Consider the following 18,579-nt stretch of genomic DNA (forward strand, 5'->3'; position numbering starts at 1 on the left):
CTAAGTGATATAGACCAAGAACTCAGGCAAAGTGCCAGGCACAACTAAAAAGTTGCTGGGAGGCCAGAAACGTGGTATAAACCAAGTGCTCTGTCACAGTGGCAGGCACAAATCAAATGTTGCTGGGAGACTGGCAGTGTGGTGGAGTACTCACAAATCTAAGTGATATAGACCAAATACTTGGTCAGTGCTGTTACTTCCAGGGGAAACCTCAGTGGAACCATAACACTAGAACATTCCTCAAGTCTCTAGGTTCTCCATGGATGCCATGTAGCAAACATACTAGTTAGCAACCCATAGTGGTATTGGATGGCTATCAACTCAAGATGTCACTGCCCTTTTTAATGGCTCTCTTTTTTCCACCATCCTCCTCACTGACAGGTCACCAGTGAGGACCCAATTTATACGCGATCAGCCCGACCATGCGGCAGGAGGTAAAGGGTTACACAGAAGGTAGACACTGGATTCACAAGATACTTATGGGAGATAATCTCTGTAAGGAGTAATTTGAAAGACACAAGAGCCCAAAAACAAAGTTCCTCTTTTTGCCTTGGCCAAAGGTCATACAATTTTTAAAAAGATCTCATGTAGGTTAATGCAGTGGCTTTGACACATGCACTATACTCCTTGAATGTAGATATTCCTGAAGGAACAAGATCTTAACTTCCAACAGGAAACCATCCCCATTTAACTGAGAACTTTGTGCACTATATACATGGGAAGATACTCCCCATGCAGCACTTCGTTTGCTCTAGAATGAGAGGTCTTTACCAATGAAAACAATATCATCTTTCTTAGTCTTTACTCAAATCAGTTACAAGTAAGGATCCCGGAATTCAAAGCTAACTTCTTTTCCTGTCAACTTCTTGTAGACAGCACCAAAGGTATCAACCTGAAAATAATTGTACCAAGTAAATAAGGGCAGATTTACCTAAATTTTAAAATTTTATCAACTATATTCAGTTCTTCTTAGAGGATAAAATGGATCATTTATATCACTGTAAAGATTTTCATCATATAAAACCAAAAGCTACAGTAGCATCTCGTTTATTCACAGCTCCCATTACATAACTGATCTGCTATATTCCTAAAGCCCTATTTGACATGACTTAACACATTGTATTCTGTGGATCTGCAGCATACAGCTATTACCCATGTCATACCTCCATTCACAGGAATATTTAATTATTCATGCTGTTGTTCCCTTGTCAGGGGAGGAAATGGGAGTAGATGGGACATATATGGAACTATGGCATACAGAGATAATAGTAAATGGTATCTAAAGATGAATGATGTACCTGAACTATGGTCCAAGAGGGTTTGTGGAGGGTCAGTTGAAATGTCCTTGTAGTATTAAGTATTACCTAACACTTGTTGTTGATGCCCTTGACAGTTTGGCTGCATAGTCATATCCCCATGAGGAATGCCATGAATTATGCCTTTGACTTTAGCTACCTCCCTTGTAAGGGAAGAAAAAAAAAAAACCTTGGTACATCTTATATTGCGTGTATTGTGATGCATCATCGAATCATCATACATCAGCCAAACCTTGCTAAAAAATATCAATTCATATTGAAGAGGTTAATATTGTATGGCTGAATGGTGTCCCAAATCCAAGCATGCTAATGTAGTTCCTACTTCTCTAGAAGGGGATTATGCTCAAGTTTGGAGTTTGGTCAGTCTTGAAGAGCTTCTTTTGTGATCAGTGAAGGACTGTATTTTTGCATGGACACTATGTATGGTACAGGTGGCATGGAACATACACAATTTCAGCATAGCTGCACTGCAAAACTACTCTTGTGGGCAAGTTTTTGCGTGCGTTTGTATGTTTGTTTAAGGCCAGAGCATTACCCATAGATCAGGCATATATAAGGTCTCATTGGGTGGGGGTAATACCTGTCAATCACAACTCCAATACACAACCCCAAGACCAGCGTGATGAGCAAGTAGGGTAGGACTCTAGTATAGAATGAGTATGGTTATCTTGTTACATTTGGCAAGCCTTCTTTGTGCGATTTCGTGAAATTGGCAACGGGGTTAGTGGATTCCATCATAGAACTGTGGACCCATCACCTTCAAATGATATCTTATGGTGAGGATTTCAGTTTCCACAAGCTGGCACTCCACTGGGGTGATGTTATATGTCCTGTTGCTGTTCTCTATTCTATTTTGTAAATTTCAAGTGTCAATGTGTCAATTGAAGAGAACAAGGCTGTGAATGTGCTGACTTGTGCTTCTTATGAATTGTTTGTAGACAGTAATTAGTTTCCTACTTTAGTGTAAAACCTGTGCTTGCAATAGATTTTAGGCTTAGTCTCCTATTGATTTTCACTATTAGATCTGGAGTGTTCGGGTGTAATGAAGTGTTTTGAGAAACAGGTATCTAGGGCTGAATGCAGTTATATGACCACAGCTGGGATTTAAGAGTTAGAGCCTTGGTGTTCCAAGGGCAGATCCAGCAAAAAAATCTGGAGGCGAGGCAAAGAGCAGGGGTAGAAAGATTTAGCAGGTAGGACTGAACAAAGAATGCTATGATGGTGGTCATGTGGACCAAGAGGGCTCATGAAAACAATTAAATGAATAAATAGATGGAATGAACTTGAGAAGACCAAGAGAGGCAGGGTTAGGGAAGTGCAAATAATAATTACATTACATTTACCAAGGCTTTTTCCCCCTTACAAGGGAGGTAGCCAAAAAGGAAAAGGCATAAAATCATTCCCACCCATTCCATCCCTGAATACACTCCACCCTCCCTCTTATCTTAGCACCTAAGTAGATATTGTGAAGGATCAGTGATAATCCTTACTCTGCAATATAGGATGAGTTTTAATAGGTGTGGCTTTAGTTTGACCACTCCACTGATGAGAGACACCCTTTTGGTATGGAGTTGAAAATGTTCCCCCATGCCTAGAGACTACCAGCATGAAAAATGGGAATCTGAATTAACGAGATGCTAAAACTTGAGTATAAATGTACACAATATACAAACCTTGTGTTCAATATTTGTCTGCTGTCCTTTGTCCAAGTGAACTTTGATGAGTCTTGATCCATCAAGTCGGACACGAATGCGCTTTCCAACAATTTCAGCAGGATAGACTAAGTCCTCCAGGATAGCATCATGAACTGCTGTAAGGGTTCGGCTGTAGAACAATTGATAAAAATAAATTAAAAATTAATAAAACTATGTACTCCTGCAAATACTTTAAAATACATACATATATACACCAAGGCTTTTTCCCTCTTACAAGGGAGGTAGCCAAAAAGGAAAAGGCATAAAATCATTCCCACCCATTCCATCCCTGAATACACTTCACACACCTCCACCCTCCCTCTCATCTTAGCACCTCCTGGATGACGGGTCATCCCTGCACCTTGTCCACTGCCCTGGGTCAGAAGCAGTGTCGCAAGACACAGCACATCTACAGCAAGGCCACTTCATTAAAATCATTAAGCTATAATACACACACAGTTTACACATAACCATCTTCAAGCATTTCAACTACACTTCTAGTGTGGTTCTAAATAAGCAGAACCTATAAACATTTCAGAATCTGGAATTGAAACCATCCTATTTGGATGCCTGGTAAGGAAACCAACATCTTTCTGGTTGAACACACAAAAATGACCGGAACACTGTTCTATACCAGAACCCTGTACACCTCAAACTCCTCTCGGTACATCTCTAAAGCATCATCAAAAATACTCAAATATTTATAACCTGCCACCTGTACCACACAATACATTCACACTAGGGTCAATAAACAGGATTCAAACTGCCCTAGATGCAACCACCAAAGATGCCATACACGAGAGAGTGCACGAGTCTTCAACCAATGCAAATACAAGATTGCCTTCCCCGTGTGGGGTAGCTCAAAGTGCGGGGAAAACGTCAACTCATTTGGTGGCAACTTGCATTAGCACCAACCCCAAAACACATTCTTTCCAAATGCACCCCCACCATGCCTGTAAATCAATTTGTAATGGTTCATCATCCCTTACTCTAGCCCAGAGATCTCCAACACTACTACACAAACATTCCCCTCCTTTCCTCTCTCTATCCCAAAATACACCTTTACTCATTCTCACTACCCCACTTGCACTTACAAAAATCCGCATCTAACATCCCAGTTTCCCCCTCATCTGCATTAACCTCTTCAATATCAGTCAAATTCTTGCACGCCACATATGTCTAATGTTCAATGCATCATACTACTTGCATTATAAAATATAATGTCACAGCTATACTACTTGTTCTCTTTTACTCAGAGTAATATTAACCACACAAAACATAATCATACCAGTTCACAGAATTCGGGGGTTACCTGGTTACAACTACAAGATAAATATAATCAAGACATCAACATCCTTGTATACCCACTCACACATCACGACACCCACATAAGAAGTTAACCTTGAAGACAATTCCTTCCGTGTTACCACACTCTTTCCTATCATCACTTAATCCTTGCCATCACATCACTCCTTTAAAAATCATCCCTACCACTTACTATGCCTTTTTTTTTTTTGGCTACCCCCCGTGTAAGGGGGAAAAGCCTTTGGTATATGTATGTACCACTTACATACATACATTTACCAAAGGCTTTTCCCCCTTACACAGGGGGTAGCCAAAAAGAAAAAGGCATAGAAAATACTCCCACCCATTTCATTTCCCATATATTCCACTCCCTTCCACCCTCCCTCCCTCCTTAGAACCTACCACTTAGTTTCACTTGATGCCAAAATATCTATCTTCCATTTTACCCTAGTTCCATCACATTTTGACACCTTTTAAGACTCATGGAAAACAATTCTTTCCTCCCCCTGCCGCTGCAGACAGACAGAGGCAAAAAATGAAAACTACAGCCAAAGAAGTGGTACAGGACAGTTTCAAGAGGGAACAGCCTAACAGAGAAATAGTCAAAGAACAAAAGTTGCATTACTGCTCCAGTAGATCTTACTCTTACATAGACAAAATGCATGGCTCTAGTCCATAGGGGTGCCCTGAAACAGTACCTGCATGCAACTGAGCAACTAATACTGTACAACAACATAAGGTAAATACCATACAGGGGCCAACTACTTTGCCAAAAAGATAAAAAATTTAGATTAATATTTACCTCCTGGGCCTCTTTTGCTTTGGGGGGTTCTTCATCTTGCGTGTAGGTTTTGCAAGAATTCGTCTCTGTGCAATCACCACCACATGCTTACCACTGAACTTCTTCTCAAGTTCCCTAACCAAGCGCTGCTGAACACGCTGGAACGACTTCACCAGTGGTACAGGAACAAAGATGGCAATGCACTGAAATATATACATATTGTCAATAAATTCCAGTCTGCTATTTCCAGGTGTCCAAACCATCCCAATGTGTGTGTATATACATATATATATATATCACACATACACATGTATTATATATAGAAAGGTAGTGAATCCTTCCGAGAAGAGGGGAGTGATGAACAGTAAAGTGGTCAAACTGAGCTGTGCACACGGCTCTAATTAAAATCCATAAGTATATAATTAACCAATATCTCACAGACTGGGGGTCACTTTTGTTGCAACAAAACTAGTTTATTAATTAGGTGAAAATCAAACTGAACAACCACCTTCAATTCTGTTAATTATTTTTTGTGAAATTTCTAAACATTATTCTTCAACTTGCATCACTGCAACTACCAATCCTGTGCAACAAACCCTTATCCCTTCACACACACAAACAAATTATCCCAAAATTTATTATTAATTATTCTAGATGTTAAGCTTCTATCAGAGCATTGAGCACTGGTTAATGCTTAGCACTAGTAATGATCTAGCACCATTGCAACTCCACACTACACTTTCTTGTGCAGCCTGGCTATCATGTGATGCAGCACACACACACACACACAAACTACTGGAAGCAATGTAATGATGTGGCACTGGGATCTAAATACTGGAATACATGAACCAGTGAATGAAGAAAGAATGTGCCATAAAGGAAACATGTGGAGAAAAGATGAAGTGTACTGACATGGGAATAATTGTAGTGAATATGGCTTTTTAAGTTATATACAACCAAAGGCTTTTTTTACCCCCTTACACAGTAGGTAACCAAAAGACAAGGCATAGAAACCACTCCCACCCATTCCATCCCCTACGTACTCCACTCCCCTCTACCCTCCCTCTTATCTTGACACCTACCGGATGACATATCATCCCTGCATCTTGTGCATTGTCCTGGGTCAGAAGCAGTGTTGCAAGACGCAGCACATCCACAGCAAGGCTGCTTCATTAATTCGACAACCACCCTCTCCATCCCCTCATGCAGAAAAGAAGACGGGGAGAAATCCCTCCAGGCTGCGTCAATTTATTTCTCTTGTGTAGTCCCCCACCCCCCACCTACTCCCCCTCATGCATCACAGCATCATCCATACACAACCATTTTTTGGGTTACAATGCAAATTAATATATGAATCTATCCCGAGGTTCCTCTAGTCACAACAGAGTTCCATTTCTATATAATGCCAACACATCTTTGGTGCAGACCAAAACCAGAAGTGACTTCTATGCCTAGTTGTCTGGTACGTCAACATCCTCAACATGGACAGAGGCTATTTGGAGATACTACACCTTTCTAGCCTGTTTACAGTAAATTGATAAATGGCCAATAACTATGACATGTAACCAATTGAATTAGCTATGGTTGCCACTTACCACAATACCCAGTCCCACATCTCATTGGTAAATCCATAGTTACCAACATACAACAGCCAGCAAGCTCACCTCAACAAGACCTTCAACATGTCAAAGAGAAAACATGCAAAAGGTCAATAATTATTTCATGCTCATCTAAAAAAACTCACCTTCTTATCACCAACATCAATTTCTTTGGCACCAGTGATGGAGAGTTCACGAAGTTGTGCCTTCAACTCAGAGTTCATCTCCAGATCTAGGAGAGTCTCTCCAATCCGTACCTCAAACTCGTCCGGCTGCTCCGCCGACGTTTTTGTAATCTTTCCATTGCAGAAAAGTGGCATCTGAAATACATTCCTCCATTAATTAAAAATATTCCTTCCATAACCAAGTTCTACTTTTTCCCATTGGAAATGGGATTTACAAGCCCCAGTTTACTCTTCCTGAGGCCCTTAGAACACCCCAGTTCAGACCACCGCTCACTTGAAAGGTCATACGAGCTGCTCTGTATCTTCCGTGGTTGCTGTATTTTGATCAACCATTGTCAGGCAAAGTTGGCACTTATAATGTGAGGTTTGAACAAACTAAGAGATGAGAAGGAATGGGGATGGTTCAAGGAGGGAGTCACAAAGTGTGCAAAGATGGTGTGTGGAACAAGAAGGATGGAAGGAAATAGAAGAAAGTTGTGAATGGTGGGATGAGGAAACAAAGAAGGTTGTAGAAGAGATGAAGTGAGCTTTCACAGATTGGTTACAAAATAGGACAAGGGAGTCATATGAGAGGTACAAAGAAAAGAGAAGAGAAGTAAAGCACAAGGTAAAGGAGGCAAAGAGGAGAGGAGATGTGAAATGGGGTAAGAGTTTGACAGAAAATTTTGAAAGTAATAAAAAGTTTTGGAAAGAATTAAGAGGAAGAGGAGGCGAATCAAGTAAGGAAGAAAATGTAAAAGGTGCAGATGGAGAGATGATAATGGAAGAGAAGGCAGTAAGCCAATGGCGGGGTGGTAACTACATTCTTGACATCTCCAACTGACGGTCTTGTTGCTCCCCACTGCCTCCCTGTATTCATCCTGGGTAATGCCTGTGTTGCATACTCTATGTTGCCATCTGCTGCAGCCATCACAGAAGTGCTTGCTGATGTGGCCCAACTTGCTTGCAGCAAACAATGCAGGGATCTTCCTCTTGACTCATAACTTCCGTTTCATGTTTACTTGCTTATGACGTATTTGAACTAATGATGCACCGGGAGATTTTGGGGGATTTATATAGCCCCGTGATGAGTTTTCATCCTTTAGCAGTGATTAAAAGTTCACTTATTGGGTCACATAATGGGTTTGCGAGATACTCATCACTTGGCATGTGATTAGTGTTCACATTAATTGGTGTAAATAAACATTCACTCATCTTCAACAGGTCATTAATTGACTTGCTCATCTTTGAAAAGTACATACATACATATACCAAGGCTTTTTCCCCCTTCCAAGGGAGGTAGCCAAAAAGGGAAAGGCATAAAAACACTCCCACCCATTTCATCCCTAAATACACTCCACACCCCTACCACCCTTCCTCTCATCTGAGCACCTCCTGGATGACGGGTCATCCCTGCACCCTGCCCACCGCCCTGGGTCAGAAGCAGTGTCGCAAGACACAGTACATCCACAGCAAGGCCGCTTCATTTAATCGGCGACCCCCCCTCTCCGTCCCCCTTTGCATATAAGGAGAGGACGGGGAGAAATCCCTTCGGGCTGCGTCAAAAATTACTCACACATACTACCCCACCCCCCACCCCCCCGCCCATTCCTCCTCATGCAGTCACAACATCATCCATATACAACCATTCTCCACTCACCTCTGTCTTCCGTCCTCTCCCTTCCTTCCTCAACAGACATTCCCCTCTTCCCCAAAGCCCCCTTCACCCCATCCATCCACCTCATCCTAGGACGTCCCCTCATGTTCACTCCCTCCACATCTGCCTTCCATACCTCTTTTACTAGTCTTTCTTCACTCATTCTTTCCATGTGTCCAAACCATCCTAATATTCTTTCATCAACCCTATCTCCCAAATCCTTTTTCACCCCTGTTCTCCTCCTCACTTCCTCATTTCTCACTCTATCTAGCCTAGTAACCCCCACCATACTTCTCAGACACCTCATCTCAAACACATTCAAACTCCTTCTCTCTTCTTCTCTTATGTTCCACGTTTCTGCCCCATACAGTGCTGTATGGGGCACTTTGAAAAGTGATTGCTATTTATCAATTGCTATGCATACCACAGTTGGCTTTAATTGGTGGGCAATATAAAATAAACTGGAAAATAACTCATGCATTATTGTTCATGTGTGCCAGCGAGATCAGCCATGTTTGATAAAAAAAAAACTAAAAATATGTAATTTTTTGTTAGTTTCGTTTAAACCTAGCATGACATATTATCCATACTACGTGTTGGAAGTGCCATCATTGTACATGCGTTTTATTGTATTATTTTATCAGTCATCTGTAACAGCCTTTTAGATCTATTAATGCTTATCGGCATTATATGTAGAATAAATTGAAGATGCTCGACCTGCCCAGACGATCGAAAATGTGGTACATGGAAGGAACATTCGAAGTAGTCACGGAGCCTTTTACGCAACTGTTCAGTGTGCATTCGTTTATTCGAAGTGGAGATGATACCAAACAAGTACCTCTTTTATTTGTTTTGATATCATGGCGCCAGAAAAAAGACTAAAGAATAGTACTGAAAGTCATCAAAAACCTAACACCCAACAATAATGTTAGAAAAATTGTCATAGACTTCAAGCAGGCAGTGTTTCAAGGAGTTACTATTCAAGGATTCCTTTTATTTGGCTCAGTGCTTTTGGCAGAAAATACAGGAAATAGGTCTGGCTCCAGCATATCGTAATGATGAGGACACGCAAAAACTCTGTCGCTGATTTCTTGCGTTGCCCTATCTCCCTCAAGAACACATCCAGCCCATGTTCAAGAGACTAGCAACAGCTGCAACACATGCATCTACAAGCTTGCTGACAACATTGGTGGATTATATTCACATCAACTGGATCGAAAGTTTACTCTGGAATCCTGAAACTTGGAGTATCTTTAAGCAGCCGATTTGTACCAACAACGACATTGAGGGTTGGCACGGTGCGCTGAATCATCACGACAGATGTTGGAATTTGTGCTTCTATCTTATTAAACTTTAGCATGAACAATCGCAGTTGATCAATATTCAGATAAGATTAGTGTCAGACAATAAACTGCAACATAGGCAAAGAAAGGATTATAGACTAGTGCAAGGACAAGTCAATCAAGTTTGGGATTCCTATATTGTTGGTCGCAAATGCTCACACCTAGTTGCCCCAAACAAACGCCGTGAATAATCACTGAAGTTTAGTGCTTTTTGTGAATTTAATTATGTGCTTTGCAATTGTGATCCATCTTGTCGACAAGGATCACGTTTTCATTTTTTTTTCTTTTGTGTATGTGTGTGTGTATTTACCTAGTCTGTATGTGAGTGTGTGTGTGTGTAAAGTATTGGATATATAGGCCTACTTCGTGGCAGAGCAAGATAAAAATTACCGGTAAAATATTTTCTCATGTTTATTGTAAATTTGTAATAATTTGTAGTATTCACTCTCGGTTCTTTGGGATGCTGAACATTATGGTTATGTAAATATTTTGTATGTAAATATCTTGTTTATTTAAATATAAATTTTGTAAATTAAATTAGATATCTTCTTGTTTGTTTTGAGTGCGTTACAGAGTATAGTCAAATTTAAACAGAAAAACAATTCAATCAACATGTTCAGTCATATAGGCAAGGGCACACTACATACTCTGAAAAGCAACCCTAAAATTGAAAACCGTTCACGGCTGGTTGTGATCATATAGGCAATGTCCACTGTCGTACCTACTGTACCACCACCAGTCTCCTGGGGATGTCTGGGATAACCTGATCAACATAGGTAATCACAAAGGTGAGCCCGGATAAAAACAAGAACAGTTATTAGCTAATTATCAACCAACGGCCCGGCAATTAATAATAGAGCGAGGCAGTTTTAACCTCGCCACTGAAGGCGAGGCCGTTTAGACTTGCCCAGGGCCGTTTTCACTGGTAAGCAGTACAGCAAACTCCTGCATGTGATAAAATTAGAGTTCCACTTCCACAGCTGCATACACCTCATGTTAAAAATTCAAAATAGCTGAAACTGATAATCATTCCAACTGGAATTTAGTTAACTAGTTTATTTTGTTTGAAGTTGCAAAATGAAGTTCAAATCTATGAACTTGAACACTATTATATGCTGTACAGTGTATATTTGATTGGCTAGGTTTGTTTAGATGTTAGGTTAGGTTTAAACTTAGGTTATGGCTGATTATAATAGTGAATATGGCACAATTGACACAATGCTGTATTCACTATTATGATCATCTAAGTGTAAGTGTATCAGCTACGAATATGGCAGAAACGTAAGCAGAGATGTTGCTTTGGCACATGCTCAGAACACTACCATACCCTCAGCCATGAAAATTTGCACTTCTGCTGCAGTACCTATATACGGCGCACTGGATATGCATTAAAGCTTTAGAAAACATAAATTTCATGGTAAATATAGTTTGCGTGATTGTGGAATTTAACCTGGTTAGGTTTGGAGTTATTGAACAAGTTTTATCATTTGTTAAATATGTTTGCAATGTTTATAAAATGTGACAAATCAACCTTTCAATTTCGTAAAAAAAATAAACAAAAATGTGTGTGTTACTGGAACACAACCCAAAAGTTAACCAACTATTTCAATTGGAAGATACGAATTATTAAGCAGAAAACTAGGAGTGAAGTGGAGGAATTCCACAAATAAAAATATGACCATAATATTAATCAAGGATTCGACCTAAACGTCCCAAGTTGTCGTTCTGCTCCTGTCAATTTTCTTTGATCTAGTATTCTTCACGTCACCTCTACGTGAATAAGCATGAAAAAATAGCTATAAATAATTGAAAAAATACTGGACAGGATCAGTTTAATTAGATGGTTTCATGAAATACTAATCCTAGTGTAAGTGTAAACATATTGCAAACTACACAGATACCTAATATATTCTAATCCTTGCTATTAAATCATAAACATTCATATCTCTTACCGTAATCCACCCGCCTAAAATTACTAAGCATTCAATATTCTCGTTTTGATTTACGCTTTCAGGCTTCACAGACCGCTCAACGTGGTCAACAAATTCATAGTTTTCTGCCTCCGTTTACGCATAATACACCAATATTATCACCAACGTACTGTCCCCACCTGTGTAGCTACTTTATGGTAATCAATATTGATCCTTTCACTACATATTCTTTAAAACTTCACTTAATTTACGAAGGCTTATACACACCTTGCCTGTTGTGTGAGCCACACGGGGTAAAGAGGAAGGCAATTGGACCACGCAAAACAACTGAGAAACAACTTGCGCTTGACCGCCATTCTTAAACTCGCATTTCTTATGTATCAGAATCTCCTCCCTTTGTTCAATTTTAAAGCAATTAAGGCTATGAAAACAAACATATAATAAATAGTATGTAGTATATGTAGCTATGCAAATATATTGCAATGTATTATATGGGTACTTGTGTATAATTCAATCCATGCAGTCATCCAAAGGTATAAAATACTGCTAAAAATGTGGTGCTATGAAAATTATAAAATTCTAGACAAGTAAACCATAAAGCATGTGCATATGTATGATGCAATAAATCATAAAATTAATTCCTATGAAGATGTTGACTTAATCCAACGTGGTTTGGGCAAGCTCAAAGAATGGGGTAAAAAGGGTTGTTAGATTTTAATGCAGATAAATGTGTAACTATGCATCTAGGGCAAAAAAAAATCTAAATTTCGTTTATGAATTAAATGACAAGGAACTTCATTCTTCGGATGTGGAGAAAGACATTGGCGTGTTTATTTTTTCTGACCTTAAATCAGTTCATTATGTCACAAAGATAGCATCAAAACCAAACAGATGTTCACAGAAAATTCATTGTAGCTTCAGTGTGGTAGCCTGACCATGGTTTATTTGTTGGCTGCGTGTGGTGGTTAGTTGTGCTTTATAGTTTAACCTTTGTTCTTGACCTTCCCCAAAATCTATCAATACTGGACTCAAACTTCGCAACCGAGTCAGCATTTACTACCATTGCACTTCGGTAGACCATTCCAATTGTTTGTGATATGGTTAAATAATAACAATTTCCTAACACTCAGCTTTTATCTTGATTTGTAGATTCTTTTGAGTTCTCCCTTGTTGTATTATCTTCCCGCATTTCGAAAAGTCCCATCGTGCATTCGTTGTCTTATTTTCCAGGTATTACTTTATAAGTTCCAAGATAAGGAGCTCCCAAGCATGAACAAAGAAATGTGCAAAACTTTATATATCTCCTTGGTTGAACCGCATACGGAATATGTTAATCAAAGTTGCTCACCATATCTCAAGAAAGACATTTATATGAGCTTGGGAAAGTACGGCAAAGAATGCTCAAAGTTGTGCTGGAACTCGGAGACCTTGATTATGAAGGAAGATAACCGTTTGGGGCTGACTTCACTAGCACAAAGAAGAAAGCAAGGATATTTGATTGGTATACTAGATCCTGAATGGGATGGAAAACTTAGATGATAATATTTTCTTTGAATTCAGTGAGTCTAGCACGAGGTCTAATTACACACGTTAGCTGCGTGGCTAAAGCCAAGATCTAGATGTATTTAGATCTAGGTATATTTAGATCTTGGCTAAAGCTACGGTTACACTAGTCAACGGAATGATTTAAACAGAATCTTTGCATTTGTCCATCTGATCCTATCTTTGAACGAGTGGTTAGACGCGAGTCCATGCCCCATCCTATAACCAGAATAAGGAACTCATCGGCACACTTTACGCTATGCCAGTTTCTCAAACATTTTACTCCAAATAACTTTCAACGACTCGCAATCTCTCTAAAATGTATATACCTAATTGTAGTCTGTCCGTTCCTATGTTTTACTTGGATTTTAGCTTTAAGATCTTAGCTTTAAGAACGTTCACGACGAAGGGATATATACACCACAAAGTATAATAATATAGTGGGATTCATAAGTTGTGAGAATTTTTAGGGACAAGACGAGGGAAGAAATACTATACCCCGAAAATCAAGTATTTTAAAACCGTAAAAGTCAGAGGGAACACATTTCATGATGGCTGACTACAACAATGTAAATACCCAAACCCAACAGGACTCACATACCCAACCTAGGCAAAACACCCATCCTTGTAGAAAATGTCACAACCACTGTAAATCTGGAATCAAATGTAACAATTGCCAGAAATACACATGCTTTGAATGCGCAAAAAAAGTGCATAACTGGCTATGATGGGATTGTCTCTGAGATAAAACAGTGTTTGGAGAAAGAGACAAACATCACACAACCCAATCATCAGGAAGAGAAGGTCAAAGATAGGGAACAAAACACCAGGATTGATAATGGTATGCCAGATCTGGGAGACACACCAGAGGACATTAGTCTCTCCCAGCTTTCCCCTAACCTCTCCCCTGCTACAGAAAATAACAGAGAGGAAAAGAAAAAATCAGATGAGGCAGGGCCAGTCAGGTCTAAACCTCAATCTCAAGTGCCATCACCTAAAGAATGGACCAAAATATGTATGTATTATAAGAGGAACATCTGCATGTATGATATCAAAGGTGATGATTGCAGTCACAACCATCCAAAAGTATGTCCCAAACTATTGAACCATGGCCTCGACAGGAAACTTGGATGCATCCTCGGTAGAAAATGTATCTACTTCCATCCAACTATCTGCAGAAACTCCCTGAAGCAACATGAATGTTACAGAGAAAACTGCCGCTTCCCCCATATCAAGGGAACTAAAAGAAAAAGGGAATACACTGAAAACCAGATGAAAAAGCAGCCTACGCAAAGGGAAACCCCAGCTGGGTGTTTTTCCCAGAAGACAAGCTATCAGGAAAGCAAAGGTGAACACCTGGCTTTTTTAGAGGTGTACAGGGGCAAACTTAGTCAATGATGGAACTGTTAATGGGGAAAAGGGAACGCTTGGAAGAAAAACAAAGAAATTTCGGATGCCTAGGCCACCGTTAATTAAATTTCTTACTGGTAATATACGAGCCATCTACCCGAAATGTAATCAAAGCAAGGTACCTTTACTCGAACTATCACACCAAGTAGAAACAGGGGCGGCGCCAGGAATTTTTAGTTGGGGAGGCTAAGGGGGGGGCTGAACAAATTTTTTGGGGGGCTAATAGTAATATGACAATACACATATATTATCCTCATTTCAGAAGGGGAGGGGGTTAATGGTAGGGCTAGCACTGATGGCTGACAAATCTTTAGCTCTGGCAATTAAAAATTCCACTTAATAAAATTATTTCAATGAGTGTTTTAAATTTTCAATTTGCTCATTTCAGTTGGGGGGGCTAATGGGGGGGCTGGCCACTTTTTGGGGGGCTAAAGCCCCCCCCTGGTGCCGCCACTGAGTAGACATGACCTTCCTAGCCCTTACTGAAACCCATCTAAAGGAAGGGATCCTTGACGCAGAAAGAAATAAAAATGTTGGATTATACTCTTTTTAGAACAGATAGGTTAAATAGAAGCCATGGAGGTGTAGCAGTTTACTGAAACGATGACCTTGCTTCCAGTACAGTAACTCTTATTTCATTTTCCAATGGCACAACAGAATTGATTGCCGTACATATAAAATCAATTGACGTGATCGTCATAAACATATACCGCCCACTCAACACCCTCACCCCAAAATTCCAAGAGACACTGGTAAGATTAAATGACATAATAAGTGAACTTCCAAATCAATCAACGGAAACCCTTTATGGGAGATTTCAATTTTCCCCACATATGCTGGGCTTCCCACAATTAAGGGAGGAACAGGTGAAGACAGGCAGCAAGCTTAGGATTTTATCACCTTGATGGAAACTAAATATGTCACCCAGTTCATAACTAAACCAACAAGGGGCGACAGCACACTAGACCTTGTCCTGAGCAACAACCCAGAAATCATACACTCCAATGAGGTCGACAAAACTACCATGTCAGACCATAGTATGATGAAATTCATGGCTAAAATAAATTCTACACCAGATACAGCTTATCCAAATAAAGAGGTCAGGGACCCATCAAACCTAGGAAATATGAACTTCTATAGCAACAAAGTAAACTGGGATAGTATTAAATCTGAATTAAATAGCATAGACTGGGAAATCGTTACCAGCGGAAAGGACAGTACAGCCATACTTAAAATAATAATAATAAAAAAAAAACTCTATCCATCTACAAGAGATGGGTGCTAGCAAGAAACACCAAAACAAAGAAGAACCTTATCCCAAGAGACAGAAAAATCCTAATGCGAAAGCGGTTGACCTTACAATAGAAACTACACAGGATACCCCGACATCAGTATACCTTAATTAAAAAGATCCAAGACTGCCTCAACGAATTAGAAACACGCCTAATACTGTCACATGAAGAACAACGGAGATGAGTTGCAGGGTGTGGAAAACATAAAAGAAAACTCGAAATTCTTCTTCTCCTATGCCAAAGACAAACTGAGAACCTACGCACCTATAGGCCCTCTTGTGAATGATACTGGTGAGACGATCTATGACCCAAAAGAAATGACATGTTTTAAAGCATCAGTATGAAAGTGCTGTTAGTGAGAAAGACAAGGATAAAGAAGTAACGGACCCCATTTATTTTTTTGAAGAACCAAATGAAAGTGATCCCTTGCTGGAGGACATCAAGTTTACCACTCATGATGTTATTGCTGCAATCAACAGCATTGCACCGGACTCAGCAGCTGGACTAGATGAATTCCATGAAAGACTTCTTAAAACTTGGAAGCTGGAATTGGCAAAGCCTCTACAAATCCTGTAGTCAAAATCCCTGAGTGAGGGAACAGTTGCGCAGTCACTAAAAGTGGGCATAGTATTCCCCATCCATAAAGGTGGCAGCAAAGGACAGGCCAAAAATTACAGGCCAATCGTCACGACCTCCCATCTAATCAAGATTATGGAGAGCATCATCCGCACACGATTCACAAACCACTTAGAAAATTTAAATGCCTTCAATGACGGTCAACATGTTTTCAGGCAAGGCCGTTCTTGTCTCTCTCAACAGCTCCTACACTACGAGAATATACTTGAAACCACAGAGGAAGGTAAAAATGCCGACGTAATTTATTTAGACTTTGCGAAGGCATTTGGCAGAGTGGACCACGGCATCTTACTCCATAAATTGAAAGGATATGGTGTCTGTGGGAATGTTGGGAAATTGATTCATAGCTTCCTGGTCAATCGAACTCAGCAGGTGTCTGTACAGGGATGCCTATCGCAACTAAGCCCAGTAACAAGTGGCGTCCCCCACGGATCAGTGTTGGGTGCCCTTTTGTTCTTAGTAATGATTAGGGATACTGACAATGGCTTACACTTCTTCAAAGACCTCACCACCCACTATCTTTGTGATTTCTTCCCTGTGTCTCAATTTACTATTTATAAACCTGTAAAACAGTTTTGGCTCATATTTGCATTTATCTACTATACTTCTTTCAAATTTGCTCTCTTCCTCCCATCGATTTATTGTATAGTATATTATTGTATATTTGACGATCCTTGCACCTCTCTTATACACACACACACACACACACACACACACACACACACACACACACACACACACACACACACACACACACACACACACACACACACATACAAGTTCGTTAAAGAAGACATTGTGCCACTTGATTGGAACAAGGTATATGTGGTGCCAATTCACAAAGATGGAAATAAATCCACGGTTACACTAGTCGACAGAAGGGTTGGATTCCAATGACTCAGATGGATTTCGTCCATGGTTGGAGTATTTGGCTTGAAATCCATGTCTGGGGATGCCCAACCCAATACCGTTGGAGTCTATCCCTTGGAAGATATCCAAGAAAAAAAAATGAAGATCTATGTTAACATTATTCATATTTATGACATTTCAAAGCATATACAGGGTGTTTCAGAATATTTGAAACCCATTTTTGGGCTTCTCATAAGTTTCCTATTAAAACTAACTCCAATTTTATTTCTTATTTTATTCTATTTTTTCAGATGATTGGATAACAATGACTTGGACAACAAAACAAAAGTTTCCCTGTGTAAATACATACAACAAGACAAAATCATTCAAGATTGTTCAAACCAAGTATCGTCTATTCAATTTCAACCATTACCCAAACAAGAGTAAAATTTTCAAATGGGTTTGAAATTTTGAAGCCTATGGAAGTGTAGAGGATCATAGGACGGGTAGAAAATCACCTACTGGAGCTCCTATTACAGTCTGCACAACTGAAAATGTTGCGATTGCTCAAGATTTTGTGGGCCGAAGCCCAAGCAAATCTCTGTGTCGTAGGAGTCAACAGGTTGGGATTTCATGGTCAGTTAGACTCATTTTGATCCCTGATCTGAAACTCTGTCCTTATAGGGTTCAGATCAAACACCAGCTCACCCAGTCTGCTGTGGATAAGAGAGTCACCATGTGTGGGTAGTTCTCCCAAAAGATTGGGGAGAATGAAAACTTCCTGAACAATGTGTGGTCCTCAGATGAGGTCCACTTTCTGTTGTGCGGTCATGTTAGCTCCAAGTACTGGGTTTTCTTTGTCACTCACAACCCTCACCGTATTGCTGAGCGACATTTGCACTCAAAGAAGTGCACTGCATGGGTTGCAATGTCCAAGCATGGAATTTTTGGACAATTTTTCTTTGAAGATGAGAATGGAAATGTGACAGTATCAAAGGAGCGTTATGTGAAAATAATGGAACTGATCTGGGGCGAACTGGAGGAACGTGATGTTGCCGAAG

The 18,579-nt window shown here is 39.9% G+C and overlaps 1 protein-coding gene across 1 annotated transcript; it reads right to left on the reverse strand.

The window, feature by feature from the left end:
- Nucleotides 1-787: 787 nt before the first annotated feature.
- RpS7 (ribosomal protein S7) lies at nucleotides 788-12,145 on the reverse strand. Its single transcript, XM_076202345.1, has 5 exons — nucleotides 12,057-12,145; nucleotides 6,841-7,014; nucleotides 5,118-5,299; nucleotides 2,990-3,140; nucleotides 788-892 (listed from the first exon to the last, which is right to left on the reverse strand). Exons 2-5 carry the CDS (start codon nucleotides 7,012-7,014, stop codon nucleotides 815-817), a joined length of 585 nt encoding a protein of 194 aa, XP_076058460.1. The 5' UTR covers nucleotides 12,057-12,145; the 3' UTR covers nucleotides 788-814.
- Between the last annotated feature and the right edge of the window lie 6,434 nt (nucleotides 12,146-18,579).

The sequence above is a fragment of the Oratosquilla oratoria genome, chromosome 18 (genome assembly GCF_046742065.1).
Source record: "Oratosquilla oratoria isolate Oo_2021 chromosome 18, ASM4674206v1, whole genome shotgun sequence".
Classification (NCBI taxonomy): Eukaryota; Metazoa; Arthropoda; class Malacostraca; order Stomatopoda; family Squillidae; genus Oratosquilla; species Oratosquilla oratoria.